Below are 24,875 nucleotides of genomic sequence, written 5' to 3'. Positions count from 1 at the left end.
GTGTAATGGAATCCAAATCTTTGACGCTAACTCGGGAAGTGCTCGAGGAACGAAAGCGGCTTGAAGCCCTGGTCGAAGGCCTCCAAATGAAGACCGAAATGAAGTTGACACGCGTAGACGAGCTTGAAAAAATCAAGAAGATTCTAAAAGAAAATGAAGATCAGATGGATGCCAATCAAGCTTTTGAATTTGAAACGCTTGTTCCCAAGTCGACGGACATCAGCGGAACGGGCCAGTTCACCACCAACTGCCAAAATTGTCGCACAACTTGCCACTTCCCTTGTCGACAGGCTCACGACAACGGCAAACACCGTTGCTCTGTCATGGACCGAACAAGCGGCAATTGTATGATATGCAAATGCCCTTGGAATGTCCACTTCAATCAAAAGTACCGGTACGAAATGGTAAAGGAGAAGATCCAGCGTTCATCCGACGCCATCCGGCAACAGTACCAAGGGGCTGTGAGTGAAGCGCTTACCAATGAGCAGTTGCTGGCCCGCATCGAGAAGGAAATCAAGAAACACGAGTCGCAACTGATGGAGTTGATGCAAGCGACGTATCCATGCATCCAGCGGCTGGATGAAATCGCCCTGCGGCCTCACTCTTTCTCCACACCCGACTACATTGACCTGATGATAGCCGCCGAGAAACAAGAACATCGTCCCGGTTATCAGCAGAGAATTGTCACCCTGCACAAGCTTCGTGAGATGGCCGACATCACGGCCAAATTGATCCGCGATGGCCAGCCTGTGGTGTCAATTCCGTCTAGAGAGGATCATATCCAGTCTAAAAATTCTAAATCTTCGCTCAGTTTGTTGAATAGCAAAATCGTTTGCGAAAAGCAAAATTTTCCTAAAGTTAATATGGCGGAGGTGAAATGCGGCAAGGGATTTTCGGCTTACAACTGCAAACGTTGCAAGAAGACTTGCGAAAAACCCGCCAAAATCATTAATTTTGAAAAGAAAATGTGTAAGGACAGGTACTGCAACTGCCCGCCAGCTGCCCACGTTTATCAACATTTTTCATTGTTGAAGATTAAAGAAAAGGTTACAACCCCACTACTGGATATGAAGGCTATATACGAATCTGTGGGTAAGTGTCCCGTGACTCCCGCCCAACCAGGAAAAGTAAACGCGGGATCTTGTGGCCGTGGTCGTGGATTTCTCTTGGCGATGGACTCCACTGGTAGTCCCGGTGAATCGACTTATGGAAGAGGAGAAACGTCATCGAGATCAGCTCAAAACTATTCCGGCTCATCTAAAATTCCATCGGCCGGGCCTGGAACGCCTAGTGCAATCGATCCTCGCTGTCAAAGCAAGATGAGTGTAACCAACAGTAGAGTCAGCGATCCTGCATCTACTACATCCTTCAGCAGCCAAAGAAAAACGGAAGTTACTAAGGATGGCGGAGGAGCTGGTCGTGGACGTGGCACTGTCTGTGGCGTTGCATCCAAATGGCAAGAGAATTCCGTGACTCCCGCCCAACAAGAAAAAGTAAACTTAGGATCTTGTGGCCGTGGTCGTGGCATGTTATTGAATCTGTTGGCGATGGGTTCTACTGGTAGTCCCCGTGAATCAACTCATTCTGGAAGAGGAGAAACGTCACCGAGATCAGAGTCTCAAAACTATTCCGGATCGTCTGCCAGTGGAAGCGGAAACAGAACCGATCCTCGCTGTCAAAGCAAGATTAGTGAAACCAACGGTAGAGTCAGTGATCAGAGTCAGAATTTCCACAAATTTTCCAACATGCTGGAGAATATAAACGGCAAGGACTTGAAATCGACTCGCGAAGTGATCCAACGACGGCAGCAACTGGAACAGTCACTTAAAGACATTGAAATGGAGTTAGATGGAGCTGTTTCAACCATTGAAGACATCGAGAAGATTCGCCGAGAATTGCAAGAATGTGGTCGCAACATGGAAGCCAATAAAAATTTTGTCATGGAAAAAACGGAAGTGCGTAACGTGATAATGCCATGCGACAAGGGATTTTCGGCTTACAACTGCGAAAAGTGCAAGAAAACTTGCGAGAAACCTGCTAAAATCATTAATTTTGAAAAGAAAATGTGTAAGGACAGTCTCTGCAACTGCCCATCATCTGCCCACGTTTATCAACATTTTTCCTTGGTGAAGACTACAGTAAAGGTTAAAACTACACTATTGGATATGAAGGCTGAATACGAATCGAATCACAACAGAAAACTGAAGACGGAAGACATCATGGCGAGCTGTTTAGACGATTTAAACATGGCTAAAGGCAAAGTGTTGAGTCTACTGGAACAAGTGGGTGCCAATGCCAAATCACTGGATTCGACTGCCCTCCGTTCAAACGCATTAAGTCCAGCAGAGTACCTTAGTTTAATGAAGAGCCGGGTGCTCGAGGAACAAAAGCCCGGTTACTTGACTCGTTTGCAAACATTGACGGAGCTGCAACAAAGTCTAGCTTTTCCAGCAGTACCAGCAGCAAAGAAGGATAAGTGTCCCGTGACTCCCACCGCCCAGCCAGGAAAAGTAAACGCGGGATCTTGCGGCCGTGGTCGTGGATTTCTGTTGGCAATGGGTTCTACTGGTAGTCCCGGTGAATCGACTAATTCCGGAAGAGGAGAAACGTCATCGAAACTCAATCAAAACTATTCCGGAGCGTCTGCCAGTGGAAGCGGAACCGATCCTCGCTGTCAAAGCAAGATGAGTGGAACCAACATAAGAGTCAGTGATCCTGCATCGACTTCATCCAGCAGCACCACAAGGAAAACGGAAGAAACCAAGGCAGGCGGAGAAACTGGACATGGACTTGGCAGGGGCCGTGGCATTGCACCCAAATGGCAATTCCCTCATTCTTCCCACTTTAAAGATGGAAGACTAATTGGATATTTTTCATGTGAGCCTGAAAACTATTATAATAATCTAAGTGGGAAAGCTCATCCCAAGCCTTGCCAAAAGAAAGAAGAAGATGGTCAGAAACCCGACGTGACATCAAAAGGTTAGTCGACTAATACTCTTTTGAAATTGGCTGGAGAAAGCAATCAAGCCTGTGAATTGAAAATGATTGCAACGTTTTCTTTAACAGGGAATGCAAACGAACCATTGTCATCTGAAGAGGAAACCGAGCAACGTGCCCAACAACCCAAGAAAGCAGAAAGCCTCTTTTGGAAAGTTTTAAATTTTTTCTCACGTTCTCCAAAGTAGGCTAGATGACACGGCGTACACTTGAAACTTTGGAAACATTTAAATTTATTGAACTTTTGTCAGTAATTCAGATGGTTGTAATTCAGAAAAATGTTTTTGTATTTTCAAAAAAGGATTTCTACAAACTTTTTTTTAAAATTAATGGACGTGCCAACTAAGAAATGAATACATAATGCTCTCATTTGACATTTGAAATATTTATCTAATCTTCTTTATAGATCAGTGCCGCAGTGTCAACCTGATCAAAGATGTTTTCTCTCGATTAATTGATTAAAATATTAAATCTACAAGATGAGAGTATTATTGAATTAGTGGAATTAACGAAATGCGCTCATCATGAATTAGAGTTACAAGGATGGAGGTATCTTTGCGAATTTTACACTTTTACATTTATTTTTGCGTTGTAGGCGACCAGGAACCCTTTATCGCGTCGCATCACAATAACAACAAAAACAAAATCATGATTACCACTCACTTGCCGATGGTGGGTCGGAATTTCTTATCGTCTACAAGCGAAAATGTAGCGTTACAAAGGAAAAGGGCGTGGCGGCTGTGGCCTTGTCAATTTTCGCTCATGACGTCTACCTACCCAGACTGCGTCCGTCACGATATCGCTCCAGCCTTATATACTGGTAGAACTGGCATCCGAGGACGTTTGTTTTCCAACAAGTGTACTAATATTTCGAAAGAGAAAGAACGAGTTGTAACTTGTAACTCGTTTCAGGGTTCTGCTGCTATCGATTATTTGTGGACATTTCTTGAATTTTCTTTGGTCGTCGGGTCTTGAAATACAAAAAGGATTAGGACAACATGGGTACAGATTATTATCTCCTTATAGTCGACGAGCTGCAATTTAGTTTCATTTTTGTTTATCATTTGCGAATTCTTTTACGACTTGTCGAGTAAATTCATTTCTCGTCAGCTTCTCCAGTCAACCATAATTTTTGAGTATTTCGTGGGTTTGATGAGTCATCCATAATTGATTTTACTTGCGTGATATCGTCATCTACAAATTTTTCTTTTTTTTCAAATATTTCTCGCTGATAAGCCGCCGCAAGGGTTACGGAGATTTCTGTCAAGGTTCTTTAACATTAATTCTCTTTTTACAATTCATGCGTTGACTTATTCCTTTTTTATAAAATTATTTGGCAATCCCACATAGTTGATTGCCATGAATTTTATAGAAAAGATAGCCTGCAGACTAACTAAATTAAATTGAAATTATCCAGCCAATATTATTTGAATGACAAATAAAATTATAACGAGAGACGCATCCGGTTTCCTATGACACAAATGACGCAGCACAAATAAGCGCAGGCAATTGCTGAAAAATCACGAAAATGCACGCGGAAATAATTAAACTCGATATAATCGTATGCGTTGTTATAACAATACCACCGATTTCGCTAGATATAGCGAACAGCAACGTCTACCTATAAGCGGTGCCGACGTGTGTTTGAATTATACCTTTTTTTGTCAGTGAAAGCGTTCTTGCTAATAACCTTGAATCAAAACGTACGCCAACAAGCATAGGATTGACTGACATTGAAATTGCTGGAAATTCCCCGATTTAATATGTCTCAAGATCACCACATCGACAATCAAATTTATAATTACGTTTGAAAGATTGTTTTTAGCTTCAACTCCTTAAAAAAACATTGAGCCAAGGTATTTCCCCCTATACATTAAATAAAACCTTGTGTAAGAGAACAAAAGAGTATAAATGATTCGAGGGCCGGTTATCCGCAGCAGAAGTAATCTGATTCTGACCACCACAATCAAATTATTTTGGTTAGTTATTTCGTGCTGGAAATACTTAAACGCTATCCGTGCCACGGCTGAGAGTATTTAGATGAAATTCATTGACATGCAGAAATAGAAAACAGTTATAGTATCTATACTCAATGAATGGGTCGAAAATGGTTTGAGAACTGGAAACTAAATTCCGTTAAAATTCAATTCCAGTTCAATCGAAAACCATAAAAAGACACATCGTCTACCACGAAAACATTCGACACATATGTACCGATGAATACTCAGGTGAAAACAGGTCTTGCCTGAGGCCAGAGTGCCGCGCACAGCAATATCAGGACTATTTCGTTTAATTTCCACTGCACGAATAGACTGTTGTCACTTGAATCAAGTTTTTCATTTGGAATCGTCCTAAGGGGATAATTAAATATAATTCTTTTATCTCATTCTAACCGTGCAATTAGAATATTATTAGTCCCTTTCGTGGAGGTCCATTTCTCATCGGATTTTTTTGTGCCTCTATCGTAACCGTTTCCTTACGATAACGCCCAATAAAAGAAGAACTAAACTCAGTATTAAAAAATGAAATTCTAAGCCGCTTTAACTAAACTAAATTACTATATGGAATGGTGGCTGTTTGGTGGGCCGGCGGATTCCGTCTACGAGAGAGAAAGGTCTGCCTACGTCTTTCGTCTAACGTACATATCCCAGTTCGACTGAAGCGATATTAGAGCAAGGTGAGTAAGCCAGAACTCTGGAAAAAACTATTAGATACGCTTTAGGATTTGATTCCAGCAATGAACTCCACCTCCAGCGTATATATTGTGCAATAAGGTAAAGGTGTATATATAAAAACCGGTTTTCGGCTGACGGTTATTCTGTCCTGACATTCACATTCACTTTGACACGTTTATTTTCGTTGTTTTTCTTTTTTCTTCTCCCGAGTCCATGATACATTCGTAGATCGATTTCACGCAAGGTTATACCGAACTTTCACATGTACCATTGTTGTGTGTGTACTTTCGTCATTTGCTGTTGGGTGTTCGAGAGTGCGGTGGGTGTATTGGTAGTACGTGAGCATTTCCTGAATCCACCTTATATATAGGAGTCCCTTGAAAAGACTCTTACCCAGTCCAAGTCGAACGAAGACATGTCGTAATGCTCCGTTGAGACATAGTTTGACACACTTTGGATTTCGCTTAAAGCTCTACTTTCGATCACTGAAAACTATTACCGGTAAATTCATTCTGGATTTAATTTTTTGGGAAAAATTGTTTGTTTTCTGCACCATGCAATACCGTGGCAGTTGGTTATCTAATGCGATGTGCTGTAGCTAGCTAACTCTAATCAGGCTCCCATCACGGAGATGTTTAAGGTAAAATGTATTTTGCGAATTGGTTTACCTGTGGTTACCAGCTGGGATATGTCTCCGTTATTTAATTTAAATTAATAGTTACGCATATCTATAGTATAGTGGCATAATAATGTAGATGCTGCTAGAAACAAAACCGTCCCTGTGTTGCTGTAGAGTGAAAAAAAAAATTGTGAACTTCTTACGTGCGCTGGATAATACCATACCATTGGAATAAATTACAAACACCGTTTGAAAGTCTTAAAAAAAATTATCCGGCTGTGAAATTAATGCCTTTGAAGATAAAAAAGTGAAATTGACGTAAAAGTTGAAAATGTTGCGGTCCCCAAAGTGGCAGTGATTCACATATTGGATTTAAAGTGTTCCCCGTGATTTAAAATTTATTCCGTAACTTTTGGGAGCGCCACAAAACTTGCTTTGTCACCTCGATCCAATAATAACGGTGATTACAATCAGCAATTTTTATTGGAACGAAATTTCCCAAGGTTCTCCCCTAAAAGCATTTCGTGCATTGCAATTCCTAATTATCAGTATACGCTAGCTGGTTTCTAAACTGATAACATCGCCCCAAAAGATCATGAAAAGTGCAAGTAAGAGCAGCAGAAAAAAATAGGGTGGTGGTCAGTTGAGTTTTTGATTTGTCAGCGAGCTATAACCGAAAATAAATGAACAAGGTGGAAGCAGGGAGGAATAAAAGAAAGTCTTTTTGATTAACCAATAAAGGAGGGCGAATTTCTTTTTGTTTTTTCTCTTTCGATTTAAATTCGGATCATGCGCACAACCTTGGAGGATAGCAGCAGGTAAAATAGGTTGCAGTTATCCGATATAACGTGTTCAATGTTCATTTAAGGGCAGTCGGTGCTGTCGTAAAAGCCGCTTTCACTGTTTCACATCAGGTGCATAATAAATCCGACCAATAAACATTTTAGGACGTTACATAAGTTCAGCCCATTCTATTGCTATTATTTCGATCAATAATGAAAGCCAAAATTTATTTAGTCGATTCAATTGTCCAGAAATGAAGGCGGCTGCCATCAGAGCGATTTCAGCCATCTGCATCATCTTGGGAATCTTCTCCATCGTCATTCAAGTAAGTCAAAACTATCTCTATTGAATAAATGTTTACGTTATTAATTTTCAATTAAATTTTTTTGTTCTTCTAACAATCAAAGGTAGCTGCATTGTTTATGCGATCGTTTGTTCTTTACGATGCAATCTGCCACGGAATCTGGGCTGGAAGTCTCTACATCATAAGTGGAAGTTTGGGCATAAGTGCCTCCCGAAATCGGACTAGATCACTGTGAGTTGAGTAGAAAGTCATATCAAAATGTGAAGATGCCCTAAATACCATATGCGAATTATTTTGAATAAATTTTTAGATTAGTGGCGACACTGGTAATGTCGATTCTATCTATCGCCGCATCCATCGTCGCAGCGGCACTGTCTGGCATCCCGACATTAGTCGAGTTCCATAACTTCTGTAGCCTCAATTCCAGAAGAAGATGTAGGTCATAAGATTTGGTCATTTCCTAATTCATGGAGATAATTATATTTACCTTTCCGCTGGATAAAATGTTTCAAAAGAAATCTAAATTCCTTGATATAATAATTTTTTTGGTACAGCATTTCATTTGTTTTTTTAAACTCCATCACGACAGGTTATCCGACTAATCTGCTGATTTTGCAATGGGCCTTGATGGCTGTCAGCCTCTTGGCGTTGTTAAGCGCCACCACCCTAACAATTCTGGTATCCAAGGCCGTACGTAACAACAAGCACACTAATATGGAAAAAGTAATTATATCTATAATCCGTTGGCGAATATTTGCATTATGTAAATTAATAAATTAATAATTTCCCTTTCATGCGTCATCCGGATCATTTCAATATATGAAAGGATTCGAAAAGCGTGCCTTACATCGACATTGGGAGCGTCGTCAAAGCGCTGGGAAGTTTATCCGGCGACGACGACAGCAACAACAGCACCATCATCGTGGAGAAGAAACCCAAACGACTGGCCGAGATATTTAAGAGCAATCACTACGCCAAACAAATCAAACAGGGTCATCCCAACGTTTACCAGCTCAACGCCAAGGAAGTTTTGAGCAGCGACGACTTCCGGTGGTTCAACATCGGCCGGGTGGACGCCGTCGTTTCGCCATCCGACGACCACCGCGATCACAAAGTCATCATCTTGATGGGATCGACCGGAAGTGGTAAGAGTACCCTCATCGACGCAATGGTCAATTACATCCTGGGAGTCAAATGGAAGGATTCCTTCCGCTTCAAGTGCGTCCGCGATGACAATTCCAGCCACACCATCAACGCCAGTCAAACGACATCCGTGACGGCCTACACCATCCACCACCAGGAAGGGATGACCGTTCCGTATTCCATCACGATCATCGACACCCCAGGATACGGAGGATCGAAAGGAGCCAAAAGGGACAAGGAGATCACGCGCAACATTCAACAATTCCTGACGCAAAACAAGAACCGGATCGACCAGATTCACGCCGCCTGTTTTGTGGCCGCTTCCGGCGACAGCCGACTGACGGCCACCCAGCGCTACGCCATCGATTCCGTCTACTCCGTCTTCGGCAAGGACGTCAAGGAGAACATGAGACTGTTGGTGACGTTTGCAGACAACTCCCAGCCGCCCGTCGTCGACGCCTGTCTGGCCGCCAATTTCCCCGTGACCTTCCCGTCGGCCGGAATCAGCTACAGCAAATTCAACAATTCCGTCATCTACGCCAACAACGAACAGCATGGAGACGAAGAGGATGAATTGTCGTTCGATGAACGATTTTGGAAGATGAGCCAAGAGAATTTCTACAAGTTTTTCACCATGCTGGGCGGGATGAACGGACGCGGGCGAAAGTCGGCCCCGGAAGTCTTCCAGAGCCGCCAACTGCTGGAGCATTCGCTGGATGACATGAAACGGGAGCTGGCCGACTGTCTGGTCAACATTGAGAACATGGAAATGTTCCGGCGACAGATGAGGGATTACGGCCACAAGATGGATCAGTTCAACGACCAGGTGCAAATCAGTTTGATGAGAAGCCGGGCCGCCGAAGAACAGGCTCCCTGAAATTTGTCTGGATGTGATTAGGAATTTTTAAAATAAACTGACAAAAATTTGGCAGACAATTAAATTTCTCAGTTTTAAAAATTAAAAAAATTTTGATACAATATGCAAATCTTTTTCTGGAAGAATTAGAAACTTGTGACGTTACTGCAAAGAATGTTTTAACTTTTTAATCCACTACCGTAGGTAAAAGATTAGTTCATCTATAATGGAGAAGGATTCATCGTTTTTAAATTTTCACCCATAAAGTTTTATTCTTGTGTCTTTTTTTCCGGAATGAGGATCTATTAATATCAATACAGTCTTTCGTGTGAGAGAAACAAAAATGTACAGTATTCATAAATCCATGTTTAAATTGCATGTGTTGTTCGCTGTGCTTACTGCGCTTTCTATATAGCAGTGGTAGTATATACGATGCCAGCCGGAATTAATTGAAGTCATCATCACGGTTTTTTAGATCTTTTTAATCTTTTTGTACTTTTATTGACGTTATCATCCAGGAATAAATAAATTAAAAAAACACCAATCGCATTTCTTCACCGATATCAATTCCCGTGCGATCGCAGTTGTCTCACTGAAAGATTTCTCGTACGATTTTTACGAAATTTAATTGAAAAAAAAGTTAACGAAATGAATTTAAATTGACACGAAAGAAATCAATACAGAGAAATAAGTCATTGTTATTCGAAAGTCTGGGGAATTTCCCGTTCGCGAGTGTTGAGAAGTAGAACGCTGAAATTTCTAATGATTATATAGGTAATTTTCTAAACAACCTAAATAGTTATATATAGGCAAACTCTCTCAATCCTTGTTCCTATATTTTTTGGCAGGATAGGAGAAGCGTATTTTCCAGCAATTGGCCAATTCAATCAATTCTTGCACCTTTTATGGAACACGGCGAATCTTTAGACACCTTTTTGGTCATTGAATTTGAAAACCCCAATGTCAACATATATTTATTTCGACTAGTGGGATCAGATTTCTTGACTCCATGCCTCCATTACGTACAGGTAAGGCGACACTCTTCTCAAAAAGTTGCCGTTTGAAAAATTCTATTTCAGATCAAAGTTGAGCTGGTACAACCAACAACGTAAAAATTAATTTTCGAAATTCACTTCATTGTAACAAAGTACTGAAAATGACGAGTAGGATAAAATAGAACGAGAACAAATAGAACTCCCGTCCGCTTGGAGACAACTTGCTGGTTCAACTGCAAGTATTTTCAACTACCTACTTATACGAAGATTCTCTCAATCCTTATCTGGCTATTTTTTGGCAGGATATAAAAGCGTATGTTCCAGCAATTGGCCAATATAAAATCAATTCTCACGCCATAAATGGAACACGGCGAATCTTTATGCAGCATTTGGCTCATTGCTGAATTTGGAAAAACCCATGGTTAACATATTATTATGACTAGGGGGATCAGGTTTCTTGACTCGATGCCTCCAAGGCAGGTAAGGCACTCCTCCAAAAAGTCCTATATAAAGTCCGTTTGCAAAATTATATTTCACACCAAGTTTAGCTGTGGTAAAAGCAAGCAACATAACAAATTAATTTTCAAAGCTCGATTTACTTCATTGTAAAAACTACTTAAAATGACTAGTAAAGTTGCCATTTATTGTCTTCTTCTTGTAGTCTTGATTGGATTGGTATCGGCAGCTCCACGTAAGTCAAATTTAAAAACTGTGTTGGCATTTATAGTTTCTATTTGTGCTTATATTTTATTGCCCGGGTGGTCGGGTAATACTCATCCTGAAAAATTTCTATTCATTTCTAGAGAACGGAGTTGAGTACGGATATGAAGTTGAGTGTGTAGAGACAACGTATTACGATGGATCGCGAAAGTCAAAGTGGTCGATTTCTGGTAATAAAATCCGACTCCCGTCCGGATGGAGAAATAGTGGGTCAGCTGCCAGCTCGGTCCCTGGCGATGGGAAATTTTCGATGAAATATAGTTGGTATCAACTGGATCAATCGGCTCCTGCTCGTGGTGCTGGAGGATCAGGATCACTCTGCTGATTCAACTAAAATTCGACTAAAAAAACAAAATGATTAATTTTTTTATAATTGATTGATAATGCACGATTCAGCTGTCTACACTAAAAGAAAGACATATAAAAATCTTACAAAATATTTGAATTTTGGGTCTACAAATAATTAATTTTATTTCAATTTATCTAATTTTGCTTAAAAAATGAAAAACATTTTTAAAACTACATGAGCGACATGACCCTTCACAAATTTTTTTGCCACGTGAATTTAAATAGTTCTATCAAGGAATAATAGAAACACATAGTAATTAGAGTCAATCATACAAATATTTCGGTATGAAAAAACAATTAATTGAAGACAACTATTGCCTTGTCACTGATCGCAAAAAAACATCAATAAGCAAAAGTCTAAATAACATAGTGTCGATGATGGAAACTGCAAAAATGGCTAATAATTAAATAGCTTCCTGACGACTTGATGGCACATTTTCTCAATCTTTGCCCTTTTGTTAAGCAGGAAATGTGAAAGCGTATTTTCCCACAGCTGTTGGCCTTGAACTGATTGATAACGATTGCACGATTCGATACTGTCAACATTTAAAGACGTAAATATAATAAGTAGCCTATTCTCGCAAAATATTTGAATTTTGGATATGTCCCAATAATTTTACAATTTATATAGAATTTTACTAAAAAAATTTAAAACATTTTTTAAACAAACATAATAAGTATTTTACCTGGAGATAATTATTTCCGCTCTCTTTTTCACACAATTTAAAATAATTCTCACATGAATTTAAATAGTTCTAGCAAGGAATAATAAAAACACATTATTATAGAGTCAATTAATAAAATTATTTCGATATTTTATTGAGATTTTAATCGCAAAAAAATCAATACACGCAAAAGTCTGGGAAATTCCCGCTTGCGAATCATGACGACGGCAAAGTGCAGAATTGCTGTAGGCCTAATAATAATCAAGTAGCCAAGTCACTTTCTAACTACTTGACGCACAGTCTCTCTCCATCTTTTCACTTTCTTTAGCAGGATATACTAAAAGCTTATTCTCGGCAGCTGTGGTGCTGCCGGCCAACACTATACACGGAATTGGGTTTTTCCAGAGTTGTTCGTTCGTCACATAAATCTTTTTTTCCCCGTTGCCTTATTTGAGCTCTCAGGAAAAACGTGTTTTGGTTTGGGCGCTGATTGATTGAGATCTCTTTTCGAACTCGGTGTCTCCAAGAAAGGTAACAAAAAATGGAAAACAATCCCTCAGAAAGTCCTATATAAAGTGCCGATTGCACAAATTATTTCACAGACCAAGTTGAGTCGTCTCTAGCAGCGGTACAGCTCAATTTCCCAAGCTCGATTTACTTCTTTTTAAAAAACTACTGAAAATGACTTGTAAAATTGCCATTTATTGTCTTCTTCTTGTAGCCTTGATTGGATTGGTATCGGCAGCTCCACGTAAGTCAAAAAATTTAAGAGATATGTCAACATCGGTTACCATATTTGTTCTCGTATTAATTTTAAAATCACATACCAATTTTAGAATCTGGAAGATCGCAGTACGGTTATAGACACTATTGCGAAAAGACAACGTTCCCTGGTGGATCAACGAAGTCAAAATGGTGGACTGATGGAGAATTCATTCAACTCCCGTCCGGATGGAGAGGATTGGGTACAGAGGCAAGCTCGATCGATGATGGCGGAAAAATTACGCGTACCAAACAATGGTATGGACTGGATCAAAAGTCTCCTGGAGGCAGTCTGTGCTAAATTGTTAGATTCAAACCAAAATACAAAATTGTTTTACGCTGTTCTGAAAAAAAATTAACCAATCCAAGTTTAATGAATAAATCGATTTACCACATATGTAAGAGAATATCAGTCTCCTCATTATTCATTCTCGCAGTTATCTAAATGAATTTTTTAATGAATTTTAATTCATTCTTCAGTCTAGATGAAATCAGAACTAAAACAAAATAAACCAAACCAAATTTTTTATAACCTTAAAATGATGGAGTTGATCAAGTTGTATTATCATTATTAGTAATCAAGCACAGTTCAACGACACGGACGCACACACCTGACAAACCGCTTTCGTCAACTTTTGCCGTGGCTCGGACGGGGCTTTCTGTCCTAAATCAAATTCGCTTACATATATGGAGCTTACGTAATAAACCGCTTTCTATGGCAGTACGTCGACACTTAGCAGTAACTTCAAATCATTGTTGCGGTTAGGCCAATTAGTTATACTGTTTGTTTTAAATAACATTTTTCCATTTTTACTGTCGTTTTATCTACGAATAAGTAAATTTATAATGACAACTCGCCAGCAGGTTGGCATTTTTTTTCGCTAGTAGATTTGTTATGAGCATTGCGATATTCCTGCTCAAATTTTTATGAAATATAATTCAACAAAACTATTTATTCCGCAATTGCCAAAATTAATAAATTGATTTATACTAATAAGGAATCGGCGAATGAAAGAATTTCAGCGTGTAATAAGTAATAACCTTAATAACGAGTTTTACTGCTGAGTGTCGACAATATAATAATCTGTTATTATACTATCTTGAATGATGTGGTGGTAAAACGATTTCTTCTATTCATTAATTTGAATCCTTTGAACAGCGTATTATATATGTGATAAAGAGTTTTGTATTTCTCGTTTTAAAGGTATTTTAAATTTTCGCACTTAACATCTGTTTCTTTAGTCAGTTGATACCAAGAATTGATATGCGTAGTTACTGCTCCGTCTTTGCTGGTCGAGCTTGATTCCTCAGTCGATCCTTTCCAGTCGGAAGGGAGTTGTACTGTCTCATACCCAAAAAAATATTGCGTATTTCCACTGCTGGTCGTTTTCTTTTCACAATAATGTTTAAAACCTTGCGATCTTCCAGTTGCTAAATTTTGTATGGGATTTAAGAAAGAAAAATATTTAAAAATAAATACGAGAACAAATGTAGTAGAACCTAAATTGGACTTACGTGGAGCTGCCGACACCAATCCAATCATGGCTACCAGAACCAGAAGGAGACAATAAATGGCAATTTTACAAGTCATTTTCAGTAGTTTTGAAAAAGAATTAAGTAGAGCTTTGAAGATTGAGTAGCTGTATACCTCTGCAAGAGAAGACTCAAGTTGGTCTGTGGAATCCTACTGCAAACGACACTTTTTATAGGAAAATTTGTACTGAAGACTGTACTCGTTTTTACCTGTCTTCTGGTTCACCGACTTAAAAAAGAAATCTGACCCAAGTGCTGAAACCCCCGTTACCTCCGCTCGCGAATTAAAATGTTATGCGAATTGTTTATGCATTAAACCCCATTTCCTTGTACGGTTCTGTAGGGATAAGTGACCGAGTTACCAGCTGTTGAAAACTTAACATAAATAAAAACAATTACATAAATTTTGCATATATTAGTTGAAAAACAGGAGTACTACATTAAAAATTATGATTGCGGTAATACTTATTACATTAGAAATAATAACAAAGTAATAAAAAAAAAAAAAAAAAAAACGTACACTTTATTAACTGAAAATTACGACGGATGCTGAGATATTCAAGATGTTTTTATTGAGCAAGGGCGGTTGACTGATACACCTGGCAATATAATGTTGCTGGACGGGCTTCTAGTTCCAAATCAAATTTTCCCGCTGACATACAGCTTAGCTTACCTATAGGCCTACTGCTTTCTCTGGCAGTACGTCGACCTATCCAACAGTATTTTAATTTTATTATTGCGGTTAGATTTATTAGTTACACTGTTTATTTTAAATAAAATGGTTCCATTTTTTTTTACGTTTTCTATGCATTTGTAAATTTAAACACAACTCGCCAACAGGTTGGCAATTTTAATTCGCTAGCAGAATTTTCAAGAGCATTGCGATACATGGATGCATTGCTTTGATTTTTATGAAACATAATAATTGAAGAAAAACTATTTGGTCCTGCCACGATTGTCAAAATTCATCAATAGATTTATACGAAGGAATATGAAAAAATTTGAAAAAATCCGAAAATCGCAATTTCGTCTCGGGAATATCTGCTGTTCGTACGTGAAAGTCGATGTAACGGGGAACTGGAGAAATGCTAATAATTTGATGGCTTTCTAACTCCCGTACTTAGCTTGACGACGCAAACTCTCCAACTTTGTCACCTGGTTTTATATAATGTATGTATTGAATAACGCTGGTTTCGCATAAATTTAAACTCCAGAGGATGACTCGTTTTTGTTTGAGCTCTTAGATCAGATTTCTCTTTTGTAACTGTCCGGATGGAGAAATATTGGTTCAGCTGCCAATTTTTAAAATAAAGATTTTCACGAGCATTTTGCGATGTTCTTGCTCAATTTCTTAGAAATGGAATTGAAGACAATAATTATTAGCTATGCTGGCCCTGCCGATTGGCGAACTTTATAAATTGATTTACAAGAAATAAGAAATATGGAGAATATGGAGAAATATAGCCTATCCCCAAAACGTCAACGTCTTGGGAATATCGGATTATTCCTACGTGGAAGCCGATGCATAACGGAAAACTGGAGAAATGCTAATAATTAGATAGCTTTCTAACTACCACACTTAGCTTGATGATGCAAAATCTCCAACTTTGTCGACTTGTTTCGCAATGATGGCAAAGCGTGTTTTTCAGCAGTTGGGTAACTAGATCACTTCCAACCAAATAAGAGATGGGAGTGTACATAATTTTACTTGCAATAAATTTAACTCGCGAGGAACGTGATGAGGAACGTGTTTTTGTTTGAGCTCTTACATATGTACATCTCTTTTTTTTAACTCGGTGCAACTGACAACCCGCTTTCGTTATAACTCTCGTCGCGGCTTGGGCGGGGCTCTCCGCTCCGTCCTAAATGAAATTCACTAACTTATTACAGATTTCCAGCATCGTACTTAGTTTGATCACGGCAAACTCTCCAGCTTCGTCACCTGGTTTTCGAATTTATACAAAGTTGTGCAAAATTTTCAACAGCTGGTCACTAGGTCACTTCCTACAGAACCGTACAAGGGAATGGGGTTTAATGCATACACAATTCGCATAACATTTTAATTCGCGAGCGGAGGTAACGGGGGTTTCAGCACTTTTGGGTCAGATTTCTTCTTTTAAGTCTGTGAACCAGAAGACAGGTAAAAACGAGTACAGTCTTCAGTACAAAGATTCCTATAAAAAGTGTCGTTTGCAGTAGGATTCCACAGACCAACTTGAGTCTTTTCTTGCAGCGGTACAGCTATACTCAATCTTCAAAGCTCGACTTAATTCTTTTTTTCAAAACTACTGAAAATGACTTGTAAAATTGCCATTTATTGTCTCCTTCTGGTAGCCATGATTGGATTGGTATCGGCAGCTCCACGTAAGTCAAACTATGGTTCTACTACATTTGTTCTCGTATTTATTCTTAAATATTTTTCTTTCTTAAATCCCATACAAAATTTAGCAACTGGAAGATCGCAAGGTTTTAAACATTATTGTGAAAAGAAAACGACCAGCAGTGGAAATACGCAATATTTTTTTGGGTATGAGACAGTACAACTCCCTTCCGACTGGAAAGGATCGACTGAGGAATCAAGCTCGACCAGCAAAGACGGAGCAGTAACTACGCATATCAATTCTTGGTATCAACTGACTAAAGAAACAGATGTTAAGTGCGAAAATTTAAAATACCTTTAAAACGAGAAATACAAAACTCTTTATCACACATATAATACGCTGTTCAAAGGATTCAAATTAATGAATAGAAGAAATCGTTCTACCAATAAAACGTGACTCCCAGGGGGGAGGGGGAGTCTTTCTACACCAATGAAAATATTTCGATAAACAAAAATGACAGATAAAATAAATGAAGACGACCATTTAGCCTTAGCCACCAATTATAATATATCCAAGTAATAATAAAATAAATCGTTGTACTACATGGAACAGAATATCATTGTCCACACTCTGCAATAAAATCTTAATTTACTTTTAAATGAATTCAAATAAATTCTTCAGTCAAGAAATCAGAGCTAAAACAAAATAAACCAAACAACATACATAATAACCTGAAAATAACGGAGTTGGTCAAGTTGTATTATAAAAAGAATAATCAAGCACGGTTCAACGACACGGACGCGCACACACCTGATAACAAACCGCTTCCGTCAATAACCCTCGTCGCGGCTGCTAGGGCGGGGCTTTCTTTCCTAATTGAAATTCGCTGACTTATTACAGCTTATACAGTACGTCTCATAGACAGCTGCTTTCTCTGTACGTCGGCAGCACCCAGGAGTACTTTCAAATCATTTTTGCGATTGTTAGTTTACACTGGTTGTTTTCAATAATATTGTTATTCCACTTTTATGCTTTTATGTACGTTATTATCTACGCATAGGTAAATTTAAACACATAACTCGCCAAGTTGGCAAATTTTTGTTGCTAGCTGATTTCGTTAGCATTGCGATGTTCTTGTTTAGACTTTTTGAAATTAAATTAAGAAGAATTTTTTTATATTCCTGCCACGATTGCCAAAATGCATAAATTGATTTATATTATGCGATATGAGAAATTTTTAGAAATATCCCTAAAACGTTAACGTCTTGGGAATACACAAATTTTCGTACGTGAAAGTCGATATAACGGGAAACTGGCCGGAGAAATGCTAATAATTAGATGGCTTTCTAACTCCCGTACTTAGCTTGACGACGCAAACTCTTCTACTTTGTCACCATGATGTTTTCCACTATGAGCAAGTTGCGGGCAAGATGGATAACTCGGTCACTTCTTACAGCACCGTGTACGGAAATGGGGTTTAAAGTATACACAGCAATTCGCATAACATTTATAAACTCGAGGGAGGATAACGAGAATTTGCTTGAGCAGTTGGATCGGATTTATTTTTTAACTCAGTGAACCAGAAGACAGGTAAAAGCGAGTACACTCCTTATTACAAAAATTCCTATAAAAAGTGCCATTTGCAAAATTATTTGACAGAGCAAAGTGAGTCGTCTCTAGCAGCGGTACAGCTCAATAATCTTCAAAGCTCGACTTAATTTTATTTTAAAGCTGCTGAAAATGACTTGTAAAATTGCCATTTATTGTCTTCTTCTTCTAGCCTTGATTGGCTTGGTGTCGGCAGCTCCACGTAAGTCAAAAATCGTTAAAAGTTAAAGAAATATTTATTTCGGTTACTGTATTTGTTCTCGTATTATTTTTGAAAATTTTTCTTTCTTAAATATCATACAAAATTTAGAAACTGGAAGATCGCAAGGTTTTAAACATTACTGTGAAAAGACAACGTCGAATGGATCAACGAGTTTTAATTCGGGGTCTGAATTAGTCCAACTCCCATCCGGATGGAAACAATTGACTAAAGAATCAACCTCGACCAAAGACGGAGTAACGACGTATACCAAAACTTGGTATCAATTGACTGAAGAATCAGAAATTGAGTGCTAAATTCATATTTCTAAAACGAGAAATACAAAAGTGTTGAATGAATAAAATTTTTTATTCACCATCATTTCATTCACTTGGTAACATAATAATAATCGTATAGACACCACAGCAGTAAAAATCGTTATGGTTATTATAGTTACACTGATTATTTTATTCGATATCATTATTGTAATTTTTTAAGGTTTTCTAAAGGCAAAATAAAATATAAAATAAATAAAAATTTATAAAATAAAATAATCACAGCTCATCGCCAATCAAGACACCACGTATATAAATTCGTGTTACACCATTGTATATACGGGAATGGGAATCAGATACATATTTTTTTTCCAGTTAACCCATTCTCTGGATCTTTCCTGAAAGGATAACGTGTTTTTTTAGGGCAATTAGATCAGATTTATTTTTTTTATTTCGGTGAACCCAAGTCCAGTTAAAAAACGAGTACACTTCGTCAGAAAAAAGACGTACATAAAGAGCCATTTGCAAAATTCCATATCAGACCAAGCTGAGACAGCTTCAGCAGCAGTAAACTATAATCTTCGGAGCTCGACTTAGACTTCTTTTAAAAACTACTGAAAATGGCGAGCAAAATTGCCATTTATTGTCTTCTATTTTTAGCCTTGATTGGATTGATATTATTGGCAGTTCCACGTAAGGCAAATTTTTATCAAGAACTGTTAGCATAGTTTATTAACTCATTTTGAAAATTCACATTCAATTACAGAAAACAGACGTGAGTATGGATAATACAGTGACGTGTGTGGAGACAACGTATCGTGATGGATCGACTAAGGCAAAGTGGTCCATTTCAGCGGAAAAAATAAGACTTCCGTCCGGAAGGAGAAATATTGGGTCAGCTGCCAGCCCTGTCCCTAGCGATGGAGTATATTCCTACGAATACATTTGGTATCAACTGGATCAATCGGTTCCTTCTCTCCGTGATGGAGGAGGAAAAATCTGCTGAATTAAATAAAATTTTGTGAACCGTTTGTTATAGCTATACCATTAAAGAATTGAAGATATAAAATCTCATTTCCTATAATAGCCAATGAAACTTCAGCAATTTCCAGTTATTAGATTCATAGCCAGAATTTTGAATTGGAAATTTATAAAAATAAATACAATAACAATTCATATTTCTTCGAAGTCAATCAAGCGCCAGCAATTTCCAGTTTATTAGTATTATGATTTATAATTATAAATATAGCTTTTAGGCACTGCATCTGAAAAAATATTTTGTCAATTGAATGACTGTCATATCTATTCATTAATCAATTCATTCCAGGAATTACATCGGGTAGAAGAACAATGTTCTTCAATGTTGCGTGAATTTGGAGCCGAAGCCAGGAGATGCGCAAGGTCATAGGCGTCACTGCCGTCGATTAGAGGTCGTCCATCCTGACTCGATTAAATTCACATCAAGATTTGCACTCAACGAGCAACGGTCATCATCTTCGCATCGCATCAAATAGTCCCGTGTTCGACTCCCTGCATCTCTCAATTGTGTAATACTCCCACTGAAATTGTGTCTATAAAACTGTGTGTCTTAAATGATGTGAATGCTCTTCATCAATATACCGTCTTCAATAATAATATACGGGTCAATAATAAGCGATGATTCAAGATATATATCTCACTTCTAAACTCACCTCCCGATCTGTTAGACGGCCTGTTGCTATAAAGGACGTCTATCATAAGGATCGTAACCCATTAAACCCCGGTTTCTCGACATGCTGGTCACAATATGAAGTTGTGTCTGTTAGTCTTACGCTTAGCCCCTGACGATAGTCGACGGTTACCGTTCACTCGGTAACGCTAGACGGTCGAATTAAGGTCCAGTAGGCAGCCAATGAAGTAAGAGCGTGACCTCAAGTCAGTTACCATCCCCAGAACCTTCCCTTTTATGGTTCATTGAAATACTTTTATTATTATGCAAGATATGTCGTGACTCCCCATACATATGGCAATTGAAATGTCCCGGCAGAAAATTGGGTGGTCATTTGATTTTTGTAACTTTTATTTGCCGTATATTATCCTGTGACCTGCCTCCGACACTTGCATAAATATGTCGACTGCAAGTTTTCTCTTGCCGTTTCATCTGTTATCTCAATCAACGCGGGGTTAATTGAATAACACATTTTTACAGCGATGATGCAGGCCAGGCTCTGTTTTGTACCTCACAGCTTTGTCTGCGGTTAAGGTTAAACAATCGAATTCCCAAAAAATTGTTTAATTTTAAACACTTCAAAGTTCAAACAATATGCAAAAGTCTATGGACGTATGGAGACGTTATGGATACACTAAACACTAAAAATCTTATCGTGAAATAGTTAAACGGCCAATAAGGAAGTCACGGTATAATAAATAACAAATAAACAATTATGATTATACCATTAACTCATCAATCCCAAAGGTAGGCACTCTGATTTTTCTCCTGCAGAGTCATAACATTTAAGAGTGATGACCTTCCCCAAGGCCAATTCTGAGAAAATATCGAGATTAGATTTTCAGAAGCATCACTATTAATCGATTGCCTCAAATCATTTCGCAGAAGATGGTTTATTACCTTATTCTCACGTTTAGTTGCATCCATTCTTCCAGCGTCCGCAGGTCATAGTATAGTGTTCATGATTTGATTTGAGTGGATTTCAATTTCAGAAAGTTATTTTCAAACCCGGACACGATCGTATTTACTTCATTCAAAGAGACGGAAGCAGAATTCAAAAATTAGTTCAAGGATTAAATCAATATCAATATCAATAAACAAGTGTATAACATGCACATTGCGCCATAACAGTAAAATCCGGGGTTTCCCGTTTCCCGCCGTATAGCCTCGATCGAATTGCTAAAATGCCAACCAGGTAGCTTGGCATATAGGCTACGTACTCAGTGACGTAGGCACTCCATATTTAGCATGTTGCTTGGCCAAGATTTATATAATTAGTTTATCCGGGAGCTAGTGCACGCAGAAAAGACGTCAATGAACAGAAAACATTTTTCAAGGACAGTAGACACTCACTTGTAGTAACCTATATAAAATAACTTACCGCAAACTTGTTCATCAGTTTACGTTCAACTGGCTCACACAATTGAAGCTCATTTTTAAAGCCTGACTCAAACATTTTTAACCAGCTGAAAATGACGTGCAAAATTGTCATCTATTGTCTTGTTCTTGTCGCCTTGATTGGATTGGTATCGGCAGCTCCACGTAAGTCAAATTAAAGAAATGTTAATATTTGTTTTAGCACAGTTATTAATTTTGTTTATGTTATCGCACTGGTAGCCCTACTCATTTTAAAAATTCATGTGCAATTCACAGGTAGACCCAACAGAGGTGATTACGGATACAAGGTTACGTGTGTGGAGACAATAACGTATCGCGATATACCGTCGAAGTTAAAGTGGTCAATTTCAATGGAAAAAACCCGACTTCCGTCCGGATGGAGAAATATGGAGTCAGCTGGCAAACTCATACAGTCTAATAGAGATGATGGAGAAATTACCTACAAATATGTTTGGTATCAATCGGATCCATCTGTTGAACATATCGTCTCTTGCTCGCGGTGACGGAGGAGGAAGCACTGATGATGCTGATTCAATGAAATTATTTTGTGAACTTTATTTTGTGAATATTATTTAAAGCTGCTGCCATTTTAACATGTATATTATATGAATGAAATTAATAGTGTAAATATAAAATCTTCCGAAATCATTGAATGTGAGATCTACTTATAATAGTTGTACACTAGTTTTACTACAAGACACATCCGGGCGCTCTATAACCAGCGGTACTCTATGAGCGCCAACGTTTTTTTATTTTTAAAAGTATTAGACTAGTCTGGTGATTTATTAATTTGCATGAACCCTGCAGGTAAATAAAAACCGTTATAGTTCTTATATTTTTTGGGGCCCGGTAATACTCCATATGACCGGGTAATATAATGACAACAATAATTAGGACAGTGGAATATAAACGAGCAGCCTTTCTTGTTCCAACTGAATTCAGTTTTCTGTAAGTCACTTCAATTTCTTTGACTTTTGACGATTCAAAAATTGTTTTGTGGCGTTAAATATTTTAATTTTTTTCTTTCTTTCTAGCAGATCGCCATTATAGCGCTAAGCCATTTCCTCTGATGCCGCCTCCGCTGCCGTCGCCGCCCGGCAATGATGCCCGCCCAAGAGGCCACCTCCTCTGCGGCCAAACATTGTGCAACAGCCGCTTATTCGGTCGCAACTATATATTCTACTCACCCCAGAAAGGAGTGAAAAAGGTCTTTATAAACTTTCGTTTATGACAAATTATTTCACAGATCAAGTTAAGTCGTCTCTAGCAGCGGTACAGCTCAATCTTCAAAGCTCGACTTACTTCTTTTAAAAATGACGTACAAAATTGCCATTTATTGTCTTCTTCTTGTAGCCTTGATTGGATTGGTATCGGCGGCTCCGCGTAAGTTACTGTACTTGTTCTCGTATTTATTTTACGATATAAACTAATTTTTGTTTTTAATGATGACATCCGGGGGTTGGCAACTCCCCAGAATCTTCGTACACCCTGGTCCGCCCTGGCCAGAATCTCCCTATCTCTCCTCTCATAGAATCTTTCGGAATCTCTAGAATCTCTCTAGAATCCCGAATCTTCGTACACCCAAGTTGTGAGTTGCCAACCCCCGATGACATCCCCATTTTATAGAAAATAGAAGATCGTAATTGGGTTACAGACATTTTTGTGAAAGGCAAACATTCCCCGATGGTTCAACCAAGTCAAGATGGTGGACTGACGGAAGATTAATTCAACTCCCGTCCGGATGGAGAGGATTGGGTACAGAGGCAAGCTCGACCAATGGAAGAGTAATTACGCTTACCAAAAATTGGTTTGCACTTGATAAAAGGTCTCCTGGAGGCAGTCTGTGCTAATTTGATAAATTCAAAACCAAATAGAAAATTCAAAACTGTTCATCACATTTATTCGGTGTTGGTTTGAAAAAAAAAATTAACTAATCCAAGCAGAAAAAATAAATCGCTTTACCACATGTAAAAGAATATCAGTCTTCTCACTCTAATACACAGTAAAATCTTCATTAATTTGTAAATGAATTCAAATAAATTCTTCAGTCAAGAAATCAGAGCAAAAACAAAATAAACCCAACAACATATATATTAATAACCTGAAAATAACGGAGTTGATCAAGTTGTTTTATCATTATTAGTATTAATCAAGCACGGTTGAACGACACGGACGCACGCACTTAATAATAACAAACCGCTTCCTTCGATAACCTTCACCGTGGCTGGGGAGGGACTTTCCGTCCTATAAATCAAATTCGTCATTGAACCGTCTTTGATTAAAATAATATGTATAAATTTGCATCTGTTCACTGTTAATAAAATCTATATAGTTTTCCGGTAGGAAATGCTATATGTGCCGATTATCGGTTCTGTTGCCAGGGCGGTTAGAATTTCTACCGCTTGTTTTTTTTTTTTTGGTGTCATGTACCGATAATAATCGGTATGTACCAATACCATAAATCGAAAGCTTTATAATGGTACGAATTACTACCAATATTGTATATCAATAGGCATTCCAAAATTCATGCTTTCCACAAAAAAAAAAAGAAAAATCAACTATAAATATCCCTGAGGTATATTTATATACGAAGGTCCTTAACAATATAGGGTGTGGGGTATAGGGGGTAGGGTAGTAGTAGCTAGTAGTGAAATTCAGAGGGTTTAATGTCCATTTAGTGTTCCTTTATACGTTTCTTCCCTGAATGACCAATCGTCACCAAATTTTGTACATAATTCTGTCAAAATTTGATACATGGCGTAACGGGGTTTTCATTTGTTTTTATTACTGTTTTAAAAATTTGATTTGCGTATTTGTCACCTTGCTGGTTGCCGAATCCTAGGCAGTGAATTCGCTTTTGTTTGCTTAACCTTCCAACTGTCAGTGCAGTGAGTGCTCATCAGTGTAAACAAAAAGAAAAAAGTTTGAATCTTCCCTAGCAAGACAAGTTTTCATGATATGATATT

At 38.3% G+C, this 24,875-nt stretch overlaps 1 protein-coding gene and 6 long non-coding RNA genes across 10 annotated transcripts; 6 read left to right on the top strand and 1 right to left on the bottom strand.

Moving 5' to 3' along the window:
* The first annotated feature begins 5,882 nt into the window (after positions 1-5,882).
* On the top strand, positions 5,883-9,921 carry LOC124348666. Of its 4 annotated transcripts, none has more exons than XM_046798938.1 (6): positions 5,883-6,010; positions 7,309-7,399; positions 7,482-7,609; positions 7,689-7,813; positions 7,968-8,101; positions 8,205-9,921. In XM_046798938.1, exons 2-6 carry the CDS (start codon positions 7,328-7,330, stop codon positions 9,396-9,398), a joined length of 1,653 nt encoding a protein of 550 aa, XP_046654894.1. In that variant the 5' UTR covers positions 5,883-6,010; positions 7,309-7,327; the 3' UTR covers positions 9,399-9,921. The 4 variants fall into 4 exon arrangements, with proteins under 4 accessions (XP_046654894.1, XP_046654892.1, XP_046654893.1 ...); XM_046798936.1 differs by having other exon boundaries at positions 5,992-6,010; positions 7,326-7,399; XM_046798937.1 differs by lacking the exon at positions 5,883-6,010 and adding an exon at positions 6,017-6,173.
* A 1,002-nt stretch (positions 9,922-10,923) lies between these two features.
* Positions 10,924-11,529, top strand: LOC124348331. The gene is made up of 2 exons (XR_006919941.1): positions 10,924-11,063; positions 11,176-11,529. It is a non-coding gene; the product is annotated as an uncharacterized LOC124348331 (long non-coding RNA).
* Positions 11,530-12,619: 1,090 nt separating this feature from the next.
* LOC124348332 lies at positions 12,620-23,923 on the top strand. The gene is made up of 3 exons (XR_006919942.1): positions 12,620-12,636; positions 23,156-23,292; positions 23,536-23,923. It is a non-coding gene; the product is annotated as an uncharacterized LOC124348332 (long non-coding RNA).
* LOC124348330 lies at positions 12,652-13,264 on the top strand. Its single transcript, XR_006919940.1, has 2 exons — positions 12,652-12,856; positions 12,942-13,264. It is a non-coding gene; the product is annotated as an uncharacterized LOC124348330 (long non-coding RNA).
* Positions 14,036-14,698, bottom strand: LOC124348334. The gene is made up of 2 exons (XR_006919944.1): positions 14,383-14,698; positions 14,036-14,298 (listed from the first exon to the last, which is right to left on the bottom strand). It is a non-coding gene; the product is annotated as an uncharacterized LOC124348334 (long non-coding RNA).
* On the top strand, positions 16,531-17,109 carry LOC124348329. Its single transcript, XR_006919939.1, has 2 exons — positions 16,531-16,764; positions 16,849-17,109. It is a non-coding gene; the product is annotated as an uncharacterized LOC124348329 (long non-coding RNA).
* On the top strand, positions 18,061-18,887 carry LOC124348333. The gene is made up of 2 exons (XR_006919943.1): positions 18,061-18,531; positions 18,640-18,887. It is a non-coding gene; the product is annotated as an uncharacterized LOC124348333 (long non-coding RNA).
* Positions 23,924-24,875: the final 952 nt, after the last annotated feature.

This window comes from Daphnia pulicaria, chromosome 7 (assembly GCF_021234035.1).
Source record: "Daphnia pulicaria isolate SC F1-1A chromosome 7, SC_F0-13Bv2, whole genome shotgun sequence".
In the NCBI taxonomy this organism is placed as follows: domain Eukaryota; kingdom Metazoa; phylum Arthropoda; class Branchiopoda; order Diplostraca; family Daphniidae; genus Daphnia; species Daphnia pulicaria.
The sequence above is the reverse complement of the archived record's forward strand: the minus strand, read 5'-3'. Positions and strand labels throughout refer to the sequence as shown.